Source organism: Varroa destructor, unplaced genomic scaffold, assembly GCF_002443255.2.
Source record: "Varroa destructor unplaced genomic scaffold, Vdes_3.0 BEIS01000004.1, whole genome shotgun sequence".
Taxonomy (NCBI): Eukaryota; Metazoa; Arthropoda; class Arachnida; order Mesostigmata; family Varroidae; genus Varroa; species Varroa destructor.
In genome coordinates this window covers 39,545,818-39,571,300 of record NW_019211457.1, presented here as the reverse complement: position 1 = coordinate 39,571,300, position 25,483 = coordinate 39,545,818, and the positions used below count along the sequence as shown (strand labels likewise).

Sequence of the window (25,483 nt, the reverse complement as noted above, 5' to 3'; positions counted from 1 at the left end):
GTTGCTCTCATTTCCGTCTAGGTTAACTTGGGCTGCTGGCTGATTTTGCCCTTTTCTTGTTGTTACTACGACGATCTGTGCTGAAGTTGTGTTGGGGTCAAAGCCGACGAAATGTTGCTAAAGGCGCGGATGTGTGCCCTGGCTTGCTATAGAGAAAGGGCAATTTGGTTGGTCCAAAAGTAACTTGCATATATTAGTGTTGCGTGATGGGGACGCGCCTGTATCGACAGGGATATTCGCGTACTCAGTCGCGCGTCCGCAAGAAATAACGCCCATGTCTTTCTTCCATACGGTATCTTCTCCTGTTCTTCACCCACTGTATCGGATCAAGCAACGTACACCACTCATACTTCTCCAGACGCTGCGCGAGCTCCTGGTGCGTACCGCTGCCTCTGTCTGACGCCCGCAAAATCCCTATGGGATCATCATAAATATACCATGTGTCGACGCACCGTGTAGTCATACGCCTCGTTCTGTATGTCCTTATTACGAGGCGTCTAGGCGCTAGGGGTCGACCTTATGTTGCCCAAGCTAAGACTTTTAGTGGGACCTTTTGCCTTAGCCGATCGGTCGCGCCCGCGCGCTCTATCAGGCCTCGTTCTACGACAAAAATGCGCGAAGGATTACAGCACATAACATCGGGCTTTTGCTGCTGTTGTCACTGCGGCTCGGGAAAAAGAACGCTTGCCTAGCTTGGAGCTCAAGCCGATCTCGGTTGTCGTCTCGACTGATGATGGCCTGTATGCGACTTGTCCTTCTTCACCCCCATCATCCCCACGACAACGTTTCCCTGCCCTTAGCAATTTTCCTCATTTGCGCTCGTACTCGGACCCCAGTCACACTAAGCTTTCCTCCCATCTTCCATCGTCTAGGTTATCGTCTACAAGCAGCGAGTAAGACGGGCGCATGGAGAGCGGGTGAAATCATTGGATGTTCAGCAATCAGCCGGCAATTCAGTGACACAGCCTTCCGCCCGAAAGTGAAGATGAAAGCGTTGTCTTCGGAACGCAACTCAGAGGGCGGGAAGGAGACAAAACGAACAATGGATGACTTGGACGCACGCGGAAAGGACGGGGTGCAAACTAATGAAAAATGATCAGAGGGAACACGATGCACGCGTATCATATACGTATAAGATGACGCGAAGACAGACGAGATTCGAGATACAGTGAATTAATATAATCTAATCTAGATAGTACTTTTTTTTAGTCCTATTATGATAGCCATTTTCAAGCCTTTCTACTACTCGCACCTTTATAATGGGTACACACGTGTAGCAGCATAAACTACCTTCGTTCTGCCATACGTGACTTCAACATATACGACATCTACATATGTATTCATCCGTGATCGCGGTAAGCAATGGAACTAATAATAACAATAATATGCGTGTTTGGCGTTGGCGCCATTTGATTCCTGTTCTGATGGAAAGCTTCTTGATTCGTTTATTTATTTAGGCTTTATCACGAGAACGTTATGGCAATACAAAATAGGTAAATGTTTTCATTAGCTTCTTTAAAAACAGATAAATTGTTTGTTGTTTTCCAGACACAAGAGCAACTTTTGTTGTCCAACACCAGCATATAAATATGTAGTGGTCGTGAATTGTTGTTGTTGTTTATCATTGTGTAAAGAAACATTGTGACTTCATCATAGGCGTAACAGCAGTAAAGCCTGTGAGACGCATCTTTCGCAGATATCAATTAGTTGGGATGTCACGCATTACTAGAGTTATTATTATGAAATTGGCAATATATAAACCAGATAGATTATTTCGAGCGGCGCTGTCCTTCTGCTTTCTAAGATCCTGAGGTGAGGTAAAATAATGGACTTAATCAGTTATATATCCCGTGCAATAAAATAGTAGCTCTTTTGTAAATTTAATTCCTGCACACTCAACATCAATTGGAACACTTTACATATATTTCTACTTTAACGCTTAACTTTTATTTTCCAACTTATCATCCTAGAATATTTTAGGAACTACCTAGTTTTAAAGTCAATCTACCAGAATGGCAAGAGGTCAAGTTACCCGCCCCCGCGCCTTTTTCCAGTGATAATTCTCATTACGCAAATTGACAGTCACAGTCACAGTCAGTCGTGCTGTCCTTTGCAGTATGCCTTATGATACTTAAGTTTACAAACTACATTTGATACTTGTATAATGTGGAAATGCCAAAAATTAAAAGGTTTCCTTTAAGCCTACAGAATTCTAAAAGAAGTTGACTAACTTGGTGTCAACATAGTCCTACATAGAGAAGTACATTTCTTCGCGTTTACTTTTAGTCAATAGTGTCAAGGCCGTTGGGGCGCTATTACTGGGGCTCAGTAAAAAACCTTCGAGAGTTTGTATGCACAATGCATAGATATCATACGTACCTAGATAGGCGGTAAACCTATATCTGTAACGTCATACTTTACTCCGTTGCGCCATCTTTTTACTCCACTTGAGTTGGGGAATTAGTCGTTGCATCGTCAGCAGGGACATAACGCTTACCTAAACTTATCTCGGAGCGACTGCGAACCCTACGGGTTCCCACATAGCGCTGAAGCCATAACGTTCACATAATATGAAAAGAGTAGCTAATAGCACGCGACATCGGTTACAGACAGCTGGCTGTAGTTACAAAAAGGTAAGTTTATCTCAGGTGCGGCTTCTGTAAACGACACTATTCCGCAATCAACGCCACCAGAATTAGCTTGGCCGCTATAACTTTTCTGTCATTTCTTTTAGAAGCAAGGTAGATCCACCTTTTGAAAATGCTATTTCAGTCCCTAGCAATAATAGACATCCAGTACACATCAAAACGTCTTGGAGCCCCTAAGTATTTGTAAGATTGACTGCGACTAGACTAAAATTCTCGCTTTCATGGATCATTTATTTTTCCTAATTTATATCTAATATACAGCTCAGAATAAAATGCTATCGACAAAAGGTGCAATGCTATTGATAGAAATGTTTCCATTCACGTTTTACCATCGTTATCTGAGGTTCAGGCTCGAAAAACACCACGAAGGGCTTCAACAATACCGTATTAGTGCAGATTGATTAATCTCGATTGCACCATTAGAGAAGCTTTAGCTGGTAGAGCGCGCTGATCGGTTTACTTTAACCGGTGTCTACTGCGGGGCAGATTGAATCCTACTTCAGCAAAACGGGATAGTCGGCGACACAGTGCGAACTTCATACAGACGTCAGATAAGCATAGTTTTTTTGGAATAGAGCTTCATACCGTATTGAATTTCTAAGCAAAGCTTCACTGCGGAGTTGTAACGAAATTTGGGAGAGTTCTTAAGGCTGTTGAAAACTTGAAATTTCATTTCCAGGTAAAATTCGACTGGCAAAGTCCACTGTACCCGTTTAAACGATTTTCGACTTGCGTTGAGTCCTACCTAAAGAAGCTTTCGATAGAAGATTTTTTTCCACCAGAGGAGAGCGTTCAAAAAGTTTACCCTTAAAACTTTCGCATATGTTTGTGCTCGCAAAGATTGCAATTAGTGGATTTAGCAACGAACGTTGGTTTCCAAGCTCTCGCTGATGCTTATGGTGTTTTTGTTGCTTCGGCGGAGTCCGATCTATTTCAGGCATCCAGCCTGTATTGGTTCGGATTTTTTGTGGAGATCCTGGTTCGGGCGATATCCAAGTTTACATCCGGATCGATTGAGAATATGGGTACTGATTTGTGGGCCGCTCTAAAGCCTATGCTTTACTCTATGTATATATGAATATAAATAAATATATATATATATATGCAGAGTATTTGTTGCTTCTTTTTCGTAGTTATTGCTCTTGCCGACATTCGTTGCGGCCCAACTCAGGCGACACTGACTGTTAGTGCCTGACGTCAGAAGCCAGACGTTGACGGTGGTCAGAATGAGAGGCGTTAGTTGCAGTTTTGTTAGCGTTTCTTGGTTTGGGCCGTCAGTTGCCTGTTCTATAGCCGTTCTCATATTTCACGCTTGGCACCGGCCTACGCGCGCTTAACGTATGAAGAATGTGCTAGGGGAAAGATGAGAATAAGAATGTCAGCAGTGGGGACGTCCGCGCAAAGCATCGTCCGCCGCATGTCCTCCGACGTTGTCTGGCCAGCTTGCGAACTACAGGGAAGATGCGACTAGAGGCGGCCGTAGTTTGGTGGCCACCAATCGCCTTCACGACGCGGCCTGAATGTTAGGCCAGGGTCAGCCTGTTCACTATGCCACAGGTAATAGGACCACATGATAGCACCACAGTAGCACCAGCACAGCGGTAGGCGCTAGCGCCAGTACGTCACTAAGAAGACCTTCACTATGGACAAGGGCAGAGGACGGATGAGAAACGAAGCGACTGCCTAGGACCACGATAGGTGCTCATGGCCCGCTGGTACTGGTCTGGTCGGTTAGCAGCAGCAGTCGACAAGGCCTATACTGACAGCGAAGAGGGAATAGCTGGCAGCCGGTTAGTAGGAAAAGAGGACGAACAGGAAGGAAACTCCTATCCATGAACTTTCTACGGCCTATTCTCGTTCCCCGGCTGTGCTACCCGGGAAGCGTTAGCCACAAACAGCGCCACTGCTGCGCCCCCTTTCGAAACGGCTTGTCGTCAGATGGGTGGCGACTTACCATGTTCTTGCTGTTGTTGTTGTTAATGCTACGGCTGATGGTACGACCGAGGCCCTTGCTAGACGTTCACCAGGGGAACTCTAGATGGACCGTTGCTTCCTTTATTCCCATTCCTTTTTACGAGAAAACTCGCCAGTTTTCTTGCTTGTGGCACCTAGCCGGAGTTTCGTCCTTTTCCAAACAGTATGTTCGCTGGGTATACCACTGCACTGATTCGGTTCCGCTGTCAACACTGCCAATCCACGGTGCGTTTTTGACAGAGTTTTCACAGAGGAGACCGACTATAAAAACTAGAAACTCGAGCACAGTAAAGATAACCGCAGTCAAGCTTTTTTTTCCTAAATTGTGAAAACGAACTAAAGTCTTTCTTCTCATATCTACACATATAATATATTTACATATAATATCGTACATATAATATAGTAGAATGGATCTCTACGACCTATCTGTAAAGAGGCCATCCAGCCGAAGCTGCGATGGGAAACAACGTCTTCCTATAAGACACTGCTGACATGACTTCAAGGAAGCACTCATTTCGAAAACCTCTCTTTCCTCTAGTCAGAGCTCGGTGTGTCGCACTGCTGTGACGAATGGTGCAATGTGTATTGGGCGTGGCACAAGTCGAAATCAAACGGGGTTGGGAGGTGTTGGTACCAATGATTTGTTTGGGTAGGGAATCAACGCCTCACGAGATAGGGGTTCTTGAGTTAGGAAGTTGAAAGTACCTGCCAGGCAAAATTTGCCCTCCAACTTGAATGGGTATCATTTTTAGGGGAGCGCTAGTCTAGCACGAAGAAAGAAGAGAATTCGTAAGCGAGGCAGTAACGACAACCTAAGACTTTCTTTGCCTTCTTTCTCTACTCATTCGGCTGCTTGGTATCTTCTCACTAATACAGTATTTTTCTCTCCTTCTCTCGCTATTTTTCCTCCTCTCGCTATATTGCTTGCGCTTGCTTGCTCGTATTCTTTACTCTGCCGAAGCAGCAGCGCTCACGTGTTCAATATCGTACACACACTGTGAACACTTCGCGCCTGTAGCACTAGAAGTGACGCCGCTGCGTATCCAATTGCACAACATACGGACAAACCTACAGACTCGCACAGAAAGACATCATCCTAGGAGAACGTCCTGGCTGCTGATCCACCCCCAAAATCTCCCAGGCTCGCTAAACTTCTCTGGCAAAACTTCTTATATGCCCACAGACGCTCCTCGACGTCGCGAGTTATTCTTCCCTCAACAGACGAAGGGAACGACGAAACGGAAACGTAACGTAGGTTTAGTGCGTACAAACGCACAGACGTTGCAAGAAGCTCCTTCCTCTTCTTACGGCTTCTCCTCTCTGTGATCTCGTCGCCCGCAATCGTCGCTATCCAATCCTGGTAGCTGGCGGTGCCTAGCGATAGAACCCCAGTTGCCGCTGTTTCGTTGTTCAGCTGAGGCAAGCGAGGCTGCTATCGGGCAGAAGAATGCTCGCTCGCTTGTTCCTCTGTGTATTTTGTACGGAACATTTACCCCCTTGCCGGTAACGTAATTTTAGCGACGGCACCGGGCACTTCGGCATCGTTGATGACGAGAGTAAGTGACTGAGTTCGTTCTTTTGCCGAATGCCGAAAGCTAACGCGGTAGTGACGACCGTGAGAGATCTTAAGTTACCTATTTACGCTACCCTTACAATAGCTTTAGGTACGGCCTAGCTAGGGGTATGCCATATTAGAAATCGTCACATTGTAGACTTTTACGCAAAAGATTAGGATATGCACCATACCGGCAGCAACCGATTTTCAATAGGGTTGTCAACAAGACTTTCGTGCATCCGTGTTTGGTTCGAAACATTCGTCTCTATCGATCGGTACATACGTATTTGCGTGCTGAGATGACCTTAAACTACCTCCAGCACGAGCTGCGGCTAGAGCTGTCGACTGTCAAGCGGTAAGCCAGCAGGAACCTAAATAGTACGGAAGCAGATCAAAACAAAGTTGAGTTCGTTTTGCTCTGAACTGAACCATCGCGTACGAAGTTTAGGCCGGCGTCATTGATCTACACTTCTTTGACCTTGCTTAGGCTTTCTTTGTTTAATTTGACGCAACAGTCTGTATCGTACAGAGTGAACCTCTCTCTATCTCTTTGTTAACATGTGTGTTATGTTGCTGGTATCCTGTTGGTCTTCGGCAGTGGATCCGCACAAAGCTGAACGTTCGAACGTCGATCGTCGGTCGTAGATTCTCGATAGTCAGTGCAATCCAACTGTCGTTCCGTCGAGCCAACGTATCCATAGCGTCTTGTACTATACGTAGAATATAGTGGTAGCAACGAAAGTGAATGGCAGTATAGCTGATGCTTTTGTGTCGGGCTTGCAGAACTACTGGCTGCCTTCTAGTTGTGGTCCTACAAGCTACGAGTATTCTATGGGTCGCCCCTAGTGCAGGACAGAGGCAAGTGCAAGCCAAAAGAACTCTGCTCAAGCTGTATCTGCTCTTTCTCGTCAACGACCTTACGCCCGCCACGCACGCATACACACACATCGATTTATGTTTAACTTGTAACAACAATGACACACCCAACCAAGCAGACTGCTTCCCTGCCTGGACACATGGGGCCAGGCAGTACTACCGGCCTGAATGGCTGCTAGCTTCCGCCGTTGTTCTGCTGCTTTTGCTGCTGCAGAAGTGCCTGTGTGTGTATTACATCGGCTTCACCCTTTACTGTACGCCACGTACAGCCACGCCACTGCCACACATCTTAGATTGCCTCCTTGACTCCTTACCGGAATCTCGTTTATCTGATGACATCTTTTCCCCAGGCCTCCTTTCAAGCTGTTTGCCGGCTGCACGGCGTTACGGTGTTGCGCATTGTCGGTTCTACTTGTCACTTGTGCCATACCGATATCACGCGTGGAAGTCAGAAAAGAGAGCACTCACTTCAGTTGAGGCAGTCTATAATGCGGCCTTTGTTTGACGTTGACCAGATCAGATGTTGTCCTGTTGGTCCAAAGCCCTCAGCTTGCTGTTCCAGCTGTATTTCCGGTGCACCTTTAAGGCATACAGCGACATGTCACTCGGCCAGGAAGAAAACCTTGGACAGAAGAACTCGGTGGTCGTTATACCACCCAAATGATGAATCCGCCCTCGAAAATATTGTCACTACTATTCTTTAACTCTTGTTATTAACGGATAATGTCCTAATAATACCGGTAAGAATATCGGTATCCCAACCGACTAAAGTGAAAGCTGAAAAATGGTATAACAACAAAAATCCATTTCCGCTGCCGGATAATTTCTACAAGTCAGCGGGTATTTCATAGAACTAAATAAAACAAATCATTTACGTTCAAACGAGACTATAGACTATGGTATAGATCTATTAGGTGATAGTTGTTTTTATTCATTGGAGTCATCCACGGATTCCAACAAAGGATAGAGGCTATGTATACTGAGAAAAAGGAAACTGATACAACCGAAAGCTATATGGTACAGGAAATACGATGGCGTTGATACCTGTTTGTGCTGGTACGGCAGCTATCGAACACGGAAGGCGCAACTGAGAAAGAAACAAGATACGGCAAAAAAGTAGCGCCCAAACCTATGTGAGGATTAGGAGTATGGAAAGAAATGGCACCACTTTGACATGAAACTTTATCCATTGTTGAAATAGGCGGATGGTCGAACCGGGCCAAATATGCGGTGGTTGCAGAAGGTTTTCCAAACGTTGTAGGCAATGACCTGATCATCACTTGCCTCCTTTCTACCCCCGCACGTCGCATTGCCAAAGGATTCCTTCCCAGCTGTCATCACCTTCATTGTGGCTGACGAGGCTCATGCTTATTGTTGGCTTATAGCGACCACCATAAAGAAAGGTCAGTCGAATGGCGAACGAATCCTTTGAGTGCATCATCAGAGATGGTAAGGGGCGGTTGACCGACGAATGACGATGAGAACGGCGTAAGAAATCTGAAACCCTATCGACGACAATCGCAGCAAGCGATCGTTCTGGAGAGAGGGGAAAACTGAAGGACCGACGTGATTTGGCTATAGTTGGTTCTATTTTAGAGTTAGCAGCGTCCGAAGCAGCCGTTGTTGAGCACAAGCGGCGCTGAGGTTCGTGGTCTTGTCCAGTAGAGAGTCATATAGGCGCAGACGAAGCATGTGATGCTGGTCGTGGTGTGTCACAGGATTTTAGAATGTGAGTGCTGCTATCATCTTCTGAGGACTATGCGAGGGAAAAGCCGGCCTCATAGCGGTTGAAACGAAATCCAAGGAGGTCTTGGGGCACGCAAAAGGATCCGACTGCTCTACCTCTGGCCACAGACACACGCAAACCGGCTGCTTTCGCTGTGTGTAGGGTCTCCGAATAGCTAATCTCTTCGATGGCTCTAGCCCTGTGGTCTGCTTTCCTGCTAGTCTGCAACCCGCCGTTCTCTCATGCAGTGGTGCCATTGTGAAGATGACGGTGGGCGGGCAAGCGGTCATCAATTTTCACCATATCTGCCACCCACCGAGCGTTTGCTTCACTTCCCAGACATCCTCGTCCGTCCGTGCTGGTCCTGCTCCTGTTTCGCGTCCTTTTCCGTCTCTGTCTCAATGTCTATGTTCTTTTTTCTCACTGCTCCGAGAACTACACGGCAGCTGTAAGGCCGGCAGAGCTGCAGAGCTCCTTACCCCTTCAGATAGCCCTTACCCTGGGACCCAAGCCACTCAGGGTTCCCAGTCCTGTTCGACCCTGCCATTTCACATTGCGAGGATGATACTGTGTACTTCCCTATCTCCCGCGTTGCACACATACACTTGCTATTTCTCTTTCACTTTGTTTCGCTCGAACTCCTTAACTCTCGCTCGATCTCCTTCTCGACTCGCTTATTCTCCTTCTGTCTCTGCACGTCTTGGCCGCTCTCTCGCACACGCTCTTTTTCTGCCTTCATGCTCGATAGACGGCCCCTTGTTCTGCCGTAGCTGGCCGCAGACGGCCAGCCGCGCCCTACCTTAGTGAGCAGGACCAACGAGCCTCTTTCCCCAACGATTTCGATATCCTCTGTAACCTCTCGCTTTCTCCTCTGCTTCACATCTTCTTTTTAACCGAGGCAGCAATCATTGCAGGGTAATGGGAGCAAATTTCCTTTTCCTTCCTTCTCGAATGCTGGTTCTGCTTCAGTTACCCATGCTAGGCTAAGCGGATCCCTGCCGATTACCCAAACTGACCGAGTGCCGTGACATGAACCCACATTCGACGTCCGTTTCCTCATGTAGCCAGTGCTGCTGTCTGTCCCGTTCGGCACCACCGCTACAGTCGCCACCAGCTGGGATAAGGAGGGTAGCACAACTGGTCGGCGAACGGGGTGAAGTAAACGAAATCCGGGAAGTCCGGGATCGAAAAAGGGCGAAATGGGGCTCAATTTTGGGTGAGTCCGGGTAGATCGCTCGTGTCTGCCAAACAAGATGAATCGCTCGTCCACATGACAGCAAGCAGTAAGTAGATGGTCAGCAGTGGGCGCACGGGCAGCAGCCCCAAGCAGTTCGGTCGCTCTAAGAGGCGACAGCGACGATGTACCTCATGCTGCTGTAGAAAAAAAAAAGGGGGATTGGACAGATTCGGTGCTGGCTGAATCGTTGAGAGAGCCGGAGCGAACGACCTATCTCGCACAATCTCTCGTGGGTACGTCTTTGTTGCTCTACAAGCAGGCGACTAGCATCCGATAGCCTGCGACAACTGTATTGTGCGTCTCCCTTAGGCTGTATATCCATCGACGGTAAAGCGGGCAGCATTCCTGTACGGTATCGTTCGCTTGTCCGGCCAGGTTCCGTCCTTTTACCCGTACCTGTACGCTGGCCCGAGTCTTCGACAGTAGCTGCTATTTGATTCTCTTAGACCCAAAGTGACTGGTCAACCATGACTACACAAAAAAAGTAGAGCTGTTCTTTTTGTAGCCTGCATGAACAGAGATTGACTGCGTACGGATATGTGCTACATTGAAAAGGTTCTGATGTGTTCAACCATTATAACCCAGCAATACTATAATATATATTGGTAAACAGTTGGCTGACAGAGCTACCTAAAATAGAAATACTTAACTTTTTGACGCTTCCACATATTTACCTATTGTAGATATAGGTAGCATTTTGGCTACAGCGCAAAAATCGAATAACCTAAATCTAGCTAGTTAAAACTCGGAGAAGTATGGAGGCGGAGGAGGGGACGTTACTGTTCAAGGCTTTGCAGACGAGAATCTTCAGTTTGTAATCAGAGCACTCGTATTTATCGAAAACGTTTTTAAATAACTATGATATAACATATGAAGAGTACCGTTAGCGTCAATAGCTTTGAATGTGAGATATTTCAGTCAGCTACTATTGCTCCTATGATTAAATAAAAAAAAGTTTAAGATTCATTAATAATGACCCCATTAGCTTGATTTTCATCATTGATGAACATACCACGCGTTTTGCTGGGGACCAAACCCATGCAAATACGTTATAATTTCAAATAATATAATTTAAAAAACCAGTATCATACGTTGAGTTGTTGAAAAAGTATTACCCTTTTTTTCTAATTGGATAACTTCGAAGTAACATATCTTAGGTCATACAAGTTGCCCCAGAGCAGAGATTTGGGGGTAGTAAATGTACTACGGCCATTGAAATACCTGTGTTCAAACCGAAGATATAGCGTCCTTGAGGTGAGTAAAGCTTCTGTAAAAATTCGCTATGTTTCGATTTTTATTAATGTATAAACGTAAATACTATCCATAAAAAACCTCTACTATTTATGGTGCAAGGGCATTGTCGGAAGAAGCAGTTTAGATGCAGTTGTTTCGTTTTCGTCCTGGAAATTTCGATGTAAAAAGTGTATCTCGTAGTGATCGACTAATCATGGAATCAGTTGTTGAAATTAGTATGAAAGCTGAGTCACCAATCATCATGTCGCTAAGGAACTAAACCATTTGAAAAAAAAAGTTGGAAGCTCGATGCTTGAGTGCCACACGAGCTGACGTAAAATTACTTACTCGTCGTAGATCCATCTGCGGAACGCTGCAAAAACATGACGCGACGGAGCCATCTTGAGAGCGGTTGATCACATGCTGTGGCAATACGATGTACATTAAAAAAAAGAAAACAACAAGAACTAATAAAATTACGAGAATGACTGAAAAAGTCGACTGGGGAATTAGTGAACAGAAAAGGCGTCGTGTTTTCCGCTATGAGTTCTTCCGCCAGATCACATACGTGTTGAGCTAGCTGGCAAAAAATGAAGAGAACTTGAATGGGAACCTTTACTGCGTCATAGAGTCCGTATTTTGCGTTACCAGATAATCATCACCTGTTTCAGTTTTCGTAGAACATAGTTAATTGATGTTCATTCAGTTCCAACGGAGCGTTGTAAAAATCACTTAGAATATGACAGAAACCATCGAAGCTCTATAGAACCACTATGATGCTACCAGAAAAACGGTGAAAAATCATCAATGGCACGTAATTTATTTAGTACTATAACTCTCAAATATAAAAAAGAAAAACAACTTGTCCCGATTCTGGCGTCGAAACGGTTAATATCCTTAACCGCCAGATAATAAATTTATATTATGCTTTTTAAAACCTGCAAATGTCCACAAGCGTAATAGCGGATATGTGTACTTCGTTTTTTAGGAAAATTGTTCGAGCTTGACACGCTGACGTCGCAGTCAATATGCTGATAAAGGAGAAGCGGAGACACTCATGATGCCTTATGGGTACCTAACGAAACTCACTACAAAGATTCCACACCCCATCATAGCTCGTAAACTGCTTTCATACATTCAGCTCAACTGTTCTCAATGCTTTCCCGCGGTCCTACAGTATTTAGCCGCAGTCCTCAGCTGAGGCAGGAGCGGTAACAAGTCTTTGAACTTAGTGACATTGTCTAGGACGCAGAAATAGCATCGGCGCCACTTAGGTTCTCAGGCTAGGGGGTTGTGCTGGCGTTTCTGGACTGCTGGCAGACTGTGCAAAAACACCACTGCTTTCTCAAGTAAGACCCGCGTTTCCTTTACTTATGACAGAAGATAACATCTTTTAGCCAAAAGGCGCTTCTCTCGACGGCGATAGGAAAGGAACACATTAGTGGTTGCGACCACTGCCTTATTATTAGCTGAATCTGGCAAGACACGTTGCGTTTGGTAGAAGACATACTCACGCACATACATCGGGCTTAAAGAACTAAAAATTGCCGCAAGAATCACTGTCCGGAACGAAAACTGCGACTAAAATTTGGGTTTTTTCCCTGATAGAAAGTGGCCCACCGTCACATCTACTCAGTGTCGGTTTGAGTTAGCCTTAATTCAATGGGGAAGCAAAGCAGACAATTCAAGGCCAACGAGAAGAGCAACGAACGCTAAAGCCAGCAATATCTTTGTTCATAATTAGTTGGCGTATACAGATCTGTACAATTTTGCCAACAATTTGTTTACCTTAAAACATCGATATGGCATTACCTACAGTTACTGCCATGTCCCACAATCAAGTCCTACAATAGGAAATTTTATGGTAGCTGCACGGATTCCTAATATTTAGTAGAACGTATTGATTACAAAATATATTCAATAGTGCATCGTTCCTTCAAAAAAGTTGGCCATCACAGATAAATTCACGAGAAATTTTCTGGCGGTCACACGCACTTATGTTTAAAACAAACGGGCCGCTTTCTATGATTGCCTCTGTGAAAATCCTTGTTTTATTGATTCAAGTTTTATTGAATGCAATGCTAACGTTGAGTCAAGGCCGTCGAATTGATATGGAAGCATTAGAGAGACCTGAGTCGATGTTGTACGTCTTCGATAAACGTAACCTATGGTAACCCGTGTATTCCTTGCTTTTGAGCGAGGGAAGCCCGTTCGTTTTCTTGCCGGAAATGTGGACTTTGCATTGGCTGTTAAGAGCAGAGAGAGCGGTCTATGCGTAAGGCCTATCTATGGGAAAAGGCTACTACCTCAAGTGTCTCATACTTTTGTCTACTATTATTACTATCAGAAGTCTATATTGTGGCTGAGGTTATTCTAGAGTTAATGTAATTTAATAAATGCGCGCCGACTGGTACGGGCACGTGCACATCTTTGAAAATGAACCTCAGTTACTTTTAATTATTCAATAGATCTATATTATTAGGCATCTTATTAAATATATACCCCTTGTAGCCAGCATCAAAAACCGTACTATATACTGGGACATGTATGCAGGGAGCTACTGATTATGGAACAAATATATATCCAGAGTGAAAATGCTTGTTCACGGAACGGAACAGAAACACAAAGCCCATTTACGTTAATATCCTTCGTCTTTTCATATCTTCAATGAAGATGACCTTGACTATATGGGGCAAAAGGGACAATGAATGCTATTCTCGTAGATGTGTCATGAACCACGACCGTAGTAGCGGCAGCTGCAGTAGTGGCAAAGACGACGTGCGGCGCAGCTGCTTGGACTGGGCTAGACTCTTTTAGCCTTTGATCCTGACTTGACTTCCAAACTCAAACGGCCGTTCGGCCCGTTTGTGCTTGGACATTATACTACCAATAGGGAGGCGTCAATCATTGCCAGCACAGCCAAGCAGTATGTCGCCTGAGCGGGACGACAGCCTATTCTACCAGTCGCCTCTCTGTTCTGTTCGAATCGGGACCTGAACTAAAGCCAAACCATATCCAATTCGGGATGGAAGAACTGCTTACCCGCCGGTGAAACTGGCTGCTCGTCCGCTAACTGAAAATGAGTGCTAGGGTTTTCCGCCATCCGTGGTGGGCGTTGACGAAGAGGGCGGATAGTTCCGTTTGAGAATTGATGAAGACCGCTCTAGTGAGTCCTCCTTTTCTTTGGGGCCCTGTCACGGGACAGCCATGTTGTATAACGGGTTCTCTCGCCGCCCGTCTGCTGCTAGGCAAGGAAGCTCGTTAGTCCATTACATAGCTCTGGGTACAGTCCTTTGGCCCAGCATCTCGTCGAACATCAAGGCTAAGGCGCGCCCAAATCCTCCGCATTACTTGATATGGCCGTCGGCCAGTCGCTTCAAAGCCTGTGGTATAAGAAGCTTGCTTATGAGACGCTGAAAATGATGCTTAGTTGCTCTAGATGAGGGTGTCCGATGCTAGACGCCACATGTGTCTATGTTGCAGAGAACCTTTGTTGTTGCCGGCGTTCGCTTAGGTCGATAACGTGCCATGGCCCAAATATGCCATTAAAGATACGACTCACTCTTCAGCTAGCCGTCTCACTTAGATTCATATCCCCCACCGTTTTGTCTGTCCTGATCGTGTTCTCGTTTCTAGAGTCGTTCGCATCTTGCGCAGCTTACAAATAGACGAGCTGTCAGACGGAATTTTCCCTGCGTTCACTTTATATTGAATCGGACTCGTTGAAGGCTTTCTAGCAATGAGAGAGGACTTCAATCAGTTAGTGCTTGGGTATTCGTAGAAATTCAGAGCGTCCGGTAACAAGCAATTGTGCCGCATGCTTATAGGAATAAGGCTGCATATGCACGGTGCGCCCATTATGAGCTGCCTTCATTGTCCTCCGGCCAAAGCACTTACTGAAGTAAGGCTGACGTACCAGCTAGGGTCGGTCAAGCTTTCCTCCCAAAGTTCGCCTCCTTTTATGATATTTTTCTATACCCTGTATGGTATGCCCGCTGCTGTTACCATATAAGAAAATGTTTCAAAGTGGACAGCAAGCAGGGTGGCAAGCAAATGTGAGTACGACTTACTGACTGACTAAGTTGAGTGCCACTAGGAGCTTTCTTGCAGAAATGAGTCTACACATGCAGGAATGGAACTACGGCTGCATGGCGCGCCCATTGTGCTTCAGCCAAAGCCCGTACGGAAATGGAGCCGACGTACCAGCTAGCTTGGGTCAAGCTTCCCACTCTTCGATACGATCTTTCTATACCCTGTTTGGTATGCTTGCTGCTGTCGCTGCATTGGAGAACGTTTCAGAGCGAACAGAAAGCAAGGCAGTGAGCAAATGTGACTGCGATTTACTGACTGATTGTGTTGAGCGCGAGTAGAGGCTTTCGTGTGAGACGAATATTGATAAAGTCGGCATCGCCTGCCTTGCACGCTGTTTCTTCCATCTCTCTATCGTCGTTCATTGCTCGCCTGGGTAGGATGGCAAAGTGACGCCAGAGCTTGTCCCCTGTTACTGTTGCTACTACCCCTTTCGGCACCCCTCGACCCAAGCAAGCGGCTAACCGGTCGACATCCTTTTCTATCCGCTGCCTTATAGCCGTTTAGTCTTTTTCCTAACCACCATTTTCTACCCTGACGTCAACCCTGCAGAACCTCTCCCCGAAGGACTACAGCAGCTTGAATCTAGCATCTCTCGTCCCTAGATGTACAATCACTAAGCTAGGCAAGCCATTTGGCCAGCCAACATTCGCGTGGCTTTTTGCCTTTTTCTGTCCAACTGGGGAAGAATAAAGGAAAGTATGGATGGGGACAGGCGAGTGGAAACGAGCGTCCGTGGAGAGGCTATATGAGGCCAGCGGCAACAGAAAGGAACCAACCGAACGGGGCAACAAGAAGCGACAGGCGATGGCGCTGACGGGACTAAGGCGCCAGGCACTGCTATGCCCGCCAATTGAAGATCCCCCGAGATGGTGAAAATGGTGGCGACTCCGGGGCGAAGACTTGGGCTTGGAGTTTCACGTAAGCTGGGCGGTTTTGGCAGGCAGACTCGGCGATTCGGCGTGAGGGGTGATTTGGATGAAAACAAGAAGCCCAAAAAGACGACGAGAGAAGAGGCCGTCTAGCTTCTATGATTGGCTTGGACTGGGATGGGAAGAAGAGAGCATATGGAGGAAAGAGCCCGGGCAAACGGGCATTGCTGCTGCTGTTGCGGCGGTTGCACAAGCAAAAAGCGACCAACAACAAGTTGATAATAATAACAACCCACTGCCATCCACAGAACGGTCGTACGAATAGAGGTTTCTGTCTAATGGCGACTTCGTCACCGCTTTATTCACTACTGGTTCCCTACTCCTTAGCTGTTGCTAGCCCCAGACTGTATCGAAGCCTCGATGCTCCAATGGCCATACTCCGACCGTCTGCTCGGTTGGCCCCCAAGCCATCGGGTTGCGTCCAGCCCAGGCGTGTAGAAAAACAAGCGGGAAACAGCAGCAGCCGTAATACAATGGACCAATTGGTGCAGAGAAAGAAGTTTCTCCTAGCGAAAAAGGCATACCAGACGGTTGCGGTATCAATAGCAGTATGCTGACTTACAGCATGGGCTCCTGTATTATATCGACTACGATTCTCGCAGGAAAAGATCCGATATATGAGCCGACTCATAGAAAATAGCATATCGGCATCATACAACTGACGAATGAGAAGTGACGACGTCAGCTGACTGCCAGTGCCTATATAGCTATGCTTTCCCAATTTCTCTCGATGCTCCTAACTGAGTTTGGGTCCCCGGGACTTGGAGTTTGGGACTCGGAAAATGGACCATCGCTAGAATGATCCCGTTCGGTGGGCTCCAAGAAATAACAGCTCTCCTAGATTCTGAGAGCAGTCACATTAAGAGCTGTTGCTGCTGCCGCCACTGACGATTTAGCTGACGGCTGTTGGCATTGATGGCAAGCGGCTATTACAGTAACAGCAAAGCATTCGAGCCCACTCAAGCTAGTCCTAACACAAGCCTGAATGGAAGCTCGCGACGTTTCTACGACGATACATACAAACTTAATCGGCGGACGACATCGCTTCAGGTGTTTCGTATGGCAGGTACATTGAAGAAGCAGTAAACACATTTCACGCCGGTACACGATAAGGCGGCCTCTCACTGGCGTTCAATAATACACGTCTGCAAAGTGTTATAGCTTGCCTGAAGCGTACCAGAAAGAAGGCCCAGTCGGCGGTGGACGCACCGAACTAAGCTGATGTGCGTGCGTCAAAGGTACGAAGTTGCAAAGACAGCCGAATAGTGGGATCGCCAACAAACCCGGTACTTAGCTTGGCTGGCTGGCTGTGGGGTTCGCGAGTGTAAAAGAGCTCAGAGGTTATTAAAGTCTCATCAGCCTCAGACGTCTGCCATCGTGGATTGAAGGATGACGCCCAGTGGCGCTCTGTCCCCACACGTCCTGCCATCTTGTCCTTAAGGATGTTCTTCTGTGCCAGCGATTTGGCAGCGTCCAACGAGCAAGAAAGCGACTTGTTCAAGCGTTCATGTTCCTTAACTGCGCAACGTTGCTCCACATCTAACCTGCTTCACCCGATCTCCACTAGCATTTTACCTCCCATCTATAGTCGTAACAATAGCAGCGGCTTCTACTTACCTTTGGTGTTCAACGAACAACGTTCTTTTATTTGAACAAAACGTGAACGAAAAAAGATCTTTGAAGGAGAGCAGGGAGAACAGAAGATGATGACTAAATTTAGTCTCGACAGATACGTCGAGCGGCCGAATGAGGAAGTCGACAAGAAGGAAAATGGACAGCATGCAACGTTATCTTCCGCCATTCTATGCTACTCGTCTTTCGCCGATGCTTTTCTTGTTTGAACCGGCTTTCACTATTGTGCTCTACACAGTGGGGTACGAAATAGCGTCTTTTCTCGTCTTTTGCATACACGTCTATCTGATTCTCCTTCCGTTGGCTCACAGCTTGCTCCCTATGCGCCTTTCCAACTCTGCATCTTTGCTTCGTCGTCCGATGAGTTCATCAGCCAAATCGTTCCATTCACCGACCCAACGAGGAGCGAGATTGCAAAGCGCAGATCAGCAGAATGTAGCCAAGGAAGATGTGCGAAAAGCCTAGCCCGAGCTTCAAGTCCGCAGTGAAAAAGATAGAAACAGGAGAGGAGTTGAATCGTGCCGAGCTGGCTGACTGGCTGGTTAGGCTTGTCGGCTATCCTGTTTGAGAAAGGACGATCCGAAAGCCCTCTTTGCCCCCCTGCCGTTTTTCCTTGCTCACCATTGAGCTTCGTTCTCGGTTGGCGTTTAGCAACGAAAAGTTGGTAGGCAGCCTTCACTCTCGTAGCCTCCTGTGCAGTTCTGCGCAAACTGGCTGCCGCTTACGTCGTGCAGGGACTCAATCGACGGAGCGTTGCCTGCTACTACCATCGTCATCGACTTTAGTAGAAGTACAGTCGCAACTTGTCCTTCCCATCGCCGTGGCCCTTGTCGTCCTTTCGTTCGTTCCTCCCCTGCATCGGTTCGGTCGCGCTCATTCGTCGAAACGACGCATTATACTTTTAAAAACGTTGCCGTCACTACTTGCACCGCTCGGTCGGTCAGTCTGTCGTTCGCCACCCGTCTTTGTGTGTCTCGCTTCCCTTCGACCATCGTGGAGCTTTTGCAGCTGAGGTTATCGCCATAGACGATGACAGTGATGGCAAAGGCAGGCTGCCGCTACTACGCTTACATCTACCACTACGCTCGCGACTATCGGGGTTGCCGCAACCGATAGAAAAAGCAGTAGAAGTACGGAAGCATGGGAGCGCGGCTTGAAACGCCTAGCTGTATTATTCCGGCTAACTTGCTGGCCGAAAGGCCGTCTAACAGAACCGTTCTGCTGCGCGCTGCCCCACAACTTCGTAGCCTGTTATTTCTAGGGTAACGTAGTGGATGAAAAAATTCTGGGGGACAGGGAACGCCGAGAAACAAACGAGAAAATGAAGTTCAAATAAGGGATCCTATGGTATGCTGTGATGTAGTTAAGCGGACAGACGGACGAAAGGGATGACGGTGATTTGCCTGACTCGCTGGGGCTCCCAGTCTGGCTAGGACCAAACGGCTTGCCGGCTATCCGGCTACCATCGCTCCGCTTGCAATGGGCGTCTAGCCCTTCCCATCTCACACCGTCCGATAGCACAACTAAACCCTTAAGTTCTTCGCCTTCTAAAAAGACCCCTTCTCACTCACCTCTTCCTGATCCCAGAAGTCGCCATATCCCTGGCAGGAAGCCGCTCGCTTCCCAACAGTGACTAGGGTTTTTCTTCCTTTAGCTAACGCTGTTCCATCCCTTTCGTCCAGCATCATTCTGCATGGCGATGGGCCTAACGCCACCAGCGATTAGGAGGTCTTTGTCATCCTCAAGGGCCAACTGCGCAGCCGTGACTCGGGTTCGAAATACGGCCTGTAGGTGGAGATACGTCGGGACAAGAAATGGGAAGAAATGAAAGAAGATACCGTCTTCCGGTCGGCTCACGTTTAGTCGTCAACACACCACCTTGGCCGCCAGCATCAACAGAAAAAACGACGAGACGATCGGGAGACGTTCGGACCGCTGCAGCTCTCGCCGCCGTTACTGAACTGTCCTCTTGCCAAAAAGGGCCAGATCACTCCACCGCTGCTGCTGTTCGTGCTGCTTTGTAGGTAGGCAGACGCGTCTGCGTGCCACTGTTCTGCTCAACTGCTTAACCCTCGACCAACGAGCCCTCTTATTTGAAAGCGGCGGTAACTACCGGCTTTCTTGCCTATCTCGGAAAGGGTGAGCGCCCAATTGACGCAAGGAAGATCCTCGCGAAACTGTACCCAATGAGCGAGACAGTAGCTTAACGGGTAAAAGAAGTGAAGTGCCAGGTGAGCGGGCAGCAGATGGAGAACGAATAACTGATAGGAAAAAGCAATAGGCTTCTGGCAAGGATGGCCTTATTCACATAAAGAAAGGAGGCAGGTCTGATGACACCAACAGAAAAACCGCACAGAGCTATATTTATTCCCACTTCAGCTTTTGAAAGGTTCACCACATTCTTGGTGTAAGGCCTGCTATCCGTATGATGTTAGTGAATGTTCTGGACCTAATATCTTGAAGTAATTAATTAGTTACTGAGCAGAAAAGTTAATGAATGTAAATATTCAGAGATCTACAAAAGTAAGCGGGCGAATAACAGAAATAGTTTAGTATACAAACAAGAAAAATGGTAATACAAATACTCTGTGCTTTGCAGGGCAAACCGAAGTCTGTTTCTAGCTTCTACCTAAGTTTTAACAATTGAATCAAACGAGTCAATTTGACTGCGCGATTCCTTATCTCCCCGTAAACAGATTATCTCATTATGCTATGTTATACTAACATTATGACGTTGGACACAGAAAAAAAAAACTATTTTTGTTTGTTTTCGTTTAAAATCTTTCCAGATGACGTCTGCTTACTTCTAAATCATTACATGATTATGTCTATCACTAGATTGAATAATACTTTTCAGTACCAATAAACCGACACTCCATGACTCTGCACCCAGAGCTATAAAATTTGTTCGAAAAAAAAAAACGAAATTACGAAAACCAGGAAAGATATACATTATCATATTGACTGATCATCATGTAAGTCAATAATTAGCTAGGCTAGTCGCGCGAATTAACAACGCTAGATTGTTAAACTGGCGCTAAATGCGTCTAAACACTATCAGCTGCCATTATAAGTCACGTGTTCCTTTATACGTTGGTGAGACCGTTCGCAGAGAAGGATCGTTCTATAATGGGCCATTCTGGAAGTCCCACTGCCTCTACAGCCATAATAGTTACTTCGTAGTAACAGTGAAGTATAGGGTGTATAGCAGGCACTCATGTGTGTGACTCGTTCTTTCTTGATGCTCCTTTTCATTCCGTCTGCTCGATCCCTCTCGGATGGCTTTTTTCCTATTTTTCGTCTCTTTTCGGAGCAAGTATCTCAGCGGGAACTCATCCGCTTTTGCTCTCAGCGTGGGCAGCAGCAATAGCAGCGGCAGCGGAGAAAGTCGAGTGAAACGACCGCACAGACGATGTAAGCAGAACAGCAGCAGAAGCCCAAATGCCAGTTCGGTAGGCAGTTGGTTTCAGCAAGTAGATGGCAAGTCCTCATCGTCTTCATCGAAAAAAGGTCCTCCTAGCTGGAAAAAGAAGTGTAGCTTGCTGAAAGCAATTATATGAGCTTGCTTATCTGCCTCTCTCTAACGACACGACAGCCAGCAGCTAGCCTCCATCGAATCGCCAAGAAGAACCTTGTGGCTCTCGTCGCAGTACATTCTTTATATGGAGTAGAGGTGAACTCACCCCGATGCAGAGAGCCAATGTGCCTGCCAGAAAGAGGCAAAAGAAAAATAGCACGGGAAGTGAGGCGCTCCAATGGCGGATCGCGGAAAGAACGTTCGAGCGCACAGCCAAGCCGAGCGGCTCAGAGCCGGCTTGAGCGAGAAGACATGGAAGCAATACAAGGATGGCGGTAGTGGCGGTTCGTGGCGCTCAGAAAAAAGGGGACATGAGCCGAAGCAAGGAAGCTAAGAGGGGGAAGTAGAGGGTCTGAATTGGCCCCAACCGCCTCTGCTAGTCTCAACCGTCCGTGTAACCTCAATCGCCTGTCCATCGCGCCTCTGTGACTGCTGGAAGTTCCGTCTCTCTCTGCCTTGCTCCGGCTCGCTGTATCTCGATCTATCTCAGGAGCCGTTGCAGCAGCGCTATTTGTGACTTGTGATTTCTACGCTCGTGTCATTCCGCATCCCAACAAGGGGGCCGTGTTTCTTCATGTCGTCTCATTCCATCACCCAGTCCCCCTCAGACGTAACCCCTGCAGGCCTGTTCGCCTTTGCCTGCCAGGCATCTACGGAGCTCTCGTTCAAAGCTGTTCTGCATTTCGCTATAGACTCGAAAAAGTACAGAGAGGTTAAACGAACGTAGTAGAAATAGTAGTCCTTGTCCTAGTCGACACAAGGCTAGCAGCCGTACTGTCTGGAGAAGCCTTAAACGAGTCAAAACGGCTAATTCGTCCGCTTTCTATCCACAACTGGTTCAACTACGACTGCACCTATTGCTCTCCCTATGACTCTCTCGCTTCTTACGCTTGTTCCTAGGATTTTCTTCCAGTTGCTAGCCTGCGCTGCCAGCCCTGCCCACGTTCAAATCTGCGTCTGGCCGCCACTAGCATTTGCTGCAGGGGCCTAGCTCATCATGGGCTCACTTGCCCGCGGCCGTTCGCCGCCATCGCTCTGCCCAATCCATGGAGGTGGAATAATTGCCAAATAAGATTTGCCGCTCGAGTTTCTTCACTGTACCGCGCCTTTCGGACTTTTTATTGACCGAACCAAACGATCTGCAGCAGCCGCAGCAGCGCCAGTCGAATCGCAGTCACCTTCTTCGTCGTTGATGGAAGTCGAGCCGCTTGGCCTGATTCCTCTTGGCTCTATGTGCGAGTTGCTAGGTCCAAACGGATTCGATGGAGGTTGCAAGAGCTGAGAAACGCAGGCCTCTTGCTTTTGATAGGAAGCGAGTGGAGAAAAGCTTCCCCACTCAGAAACAGTCAGGCGTTGTGCCTCGCGTTTCATAGAGCACTGGGACGGCGGAGTTCCGGGAACAGCAAAATCAACTAACTAAGTTGAACCATCCAGGATAAGTAAGGGTTGATGCTGATACGAATGGATGATATGTAGCCGAACTACAAGTCAACAACGTGTAGCATTCATGAATGTTGCCAAGGGGAGACGATAGAATTGAAGTCTTTAGCTTACTGGTAATTTAATTGGGTCTGATTCGTCTGTATCTTACCCGATCAGATAGAGAGATGGAGAGGAATTGCTAAAAACACATGGGTTTGGTGGCGGAATTCAGTCGATTTCACGCAGGAGATTCTAGAAATGAGAGGGCAACGTCGGTCGACTTACTACTATGTGATGTCTTGTGGAACAAACATAAATCACTATGATACTCGGTTTTCTGAGTACTGAAGCCTCCAATGCAAGCTATTTTCTAAGCCTACTTAACAAACATTAATAAGATCGTATCAAGTTATTATTTAGACTATGGCAACCCAAAAATATATGTGGATGTTATATAGACAATGGTTTACGAGTTTAGGACTTACGTGGGTCGTCATGAAATTAAGGTGTCTTTCAAGAGAGGAACTCAGCTAAATACAAATATTATTAGCGGCGATTTTAGCCAGAAGAGAAACAATATGGTGGGATCGCTAATAATGTCAGGGATCGGAAGAGGATCTTCACCCTGACACCATCATCTTCGCTCAGTACAAAGGATACTTTAGGCAAACATATTGCAGTCGTTATAGGCATTCAAGAGGAAAGACGTCCGTTATCGTCGCTTATATATCTTTAATGCTTTCACATTGGCTATGAAGTATGTGCAAAAGCTCTGTGCTGAGTCCCATATTAGACGGTTTTTGTCATGAACGAACCAAAAATATCTATTATTGTTTGTTAAGTAACTTCAGACATCGTTAAAGCCTAGAGACTGTAAGAAGAAGATATGACTCGAAACTCGAACTAACTTCATTGTTACAATACTATGTCTTCTCAGGTGAAACGTACTTTAAATTCTATTTGCTCATTTCACTTCATTCACGATGCGAAATTTTGGTGGAATCAGGCTCCGGAAAATCGGTAACGTAGTTAAAGTATCTCATGATAATAGGCCGACTACGACATGTCCTTTGAGATCTTCTTTGCCTGTAATAATAATTATAGAATAACACGCGAATAAATGATAATGATATCAAGGCGTGGAGAATGATGATAAACCAGATATCTCTCGAGGTACGCTTCAGAGTATTCTAGTTACAAGCTTATAATCACCAAACGTACTGTAAAAGTTAAATAATGATATTTTGAGAAGAAAAAAATTAATAAATACGATCAGAATAGCGTTTTGGTCGTAGCGCATTTCCTGTATACCTGAGCCTGAAAAGCCTCACTCTTTTTTTGCTTTTGAATAACCTAGTTTTCCTATAGGTTATAATGCTAAATAGCGTATTTTCAGTTTGGCATTTAGCTGACCTAAGGCAAGTTGACTTTGCCAAAACCACTGGTCTACCTCGCTAGGTCAAACCCCGCTGCTTCATGTCCAGCGTGATGAAAAAAAGAAATAAGTGATTTTGCTTTAACTAGAATGTAGTGCTTGTGAAGGTTATTTCCATAACGTTGGCTAAATGGCCGAATTTAAACTTATAGTAAATGTAATCCTATACTACCTCATCCAGAAAAAATGGGCTCATATTAAACTGAAGGTTGTGTCGGCAGAGGAACGCGCGGTGAAGCGCGAGCTCGATACTCAACTTGATGTCGAGTCGCCTGTTTTTTTTTTTACTTATCCGATCTTTTTTGCCCCTGGCATATTGGCGTAGAATAAGACTATAAAGTGTTAAGTAGTACCTCGTTAATATACCGTCGTACTCAGCTGCTCAACATTTGATGTATATCGAAGAGACACCACGGTCATCTGTACTCCAGGATTTCGTTACCTATATCTTTTATATGTTCATGTACTCGAGTTCTGTTTGGAAGCGGCGGATAGAAGACTCCAAATGTCGTTAGGTAGAAATTCAGGAAAAGAAATGATGGTTCCAAATTTCAAGTGTTATTGCCTCTTCTGTTTTGGAAAAATTGAAATAAAATCTACATAGGTGAAGATCTATTTTATTGGTCCGAAAGTAATTGGTTAATGACCTTTTTATCTTCTGCTAAAAATGCTTGCATACATATGACAGTCGACATCGCCAATGGATGTTTAATGAAGCCAGTATCGACTAGCTTTTCTTCTCAAGATCCTAAACATTTCAAAGGAGCAAGCACAGCTGGCCGGTGTTAAAAAGAGTCGTTGACTTCAAAGACAATGTTTCGTAAGCAGCAGAATATCCGTCAGGCCGATCTAACTGAAGGTGACCGCTGAGCCGTTATATATTGTTCAGTGGCAACGTAACATCTCTCATTACCTCTGGTAAAAAACTAGCACAAGTCCTTTCGAGGTGATGTTGCCCTAAGAATAGACTCAAAAGGTGGCGAGACGTGCATCTAAGGAAGCTACTAGCGGGAGTAGGATTAGCTCAGCGAGTTAGATGGATTGGGTCCCCGCCATACCGAATCCGTATGCCAGCTTACACCAGAAATTCGATTAATTTACCCTGATATTATCACACAAGTATCTGGGTAAAACATGAATCCGATTT

The 25,483-nt window shown here is 46.3% G+C and overlaps 1 protein-coding gene across 6 annotated transcripts in view; it reads right to left on the bottom strand.

The window, feature by feature from the left end:
- LOC147756188 (uncharacterized) overlaps positions 1 to 25,483 on the bottom strand; it is a 38,830-nt gene that overhangs the window by 10,543 nt on the left and 2,804 nt on the right. For 2 of the 6 annotated variants that reach the window (XM_086987744.1, XM_086987747.1), the window contains exons 2-3: positions 19,474 to 23,987; positions 11,598 to 11,672 (exon numbers count right to left, since the gene is read on the bottom strand). In XM_086987744.1, coding sequence (XP_086843870.1) covers positions 11,598 to 11,672; positions 19,474 to 19,590 — 192 coding nt within the window. In that variant the 5' untranslated portion in view covers positions 19,591 to 23,987. The other 4 variants (XM_086987745.1, XM_086987746.1, XM_086987749.1 and 1 more) reach the window with 4 other exon arrangements.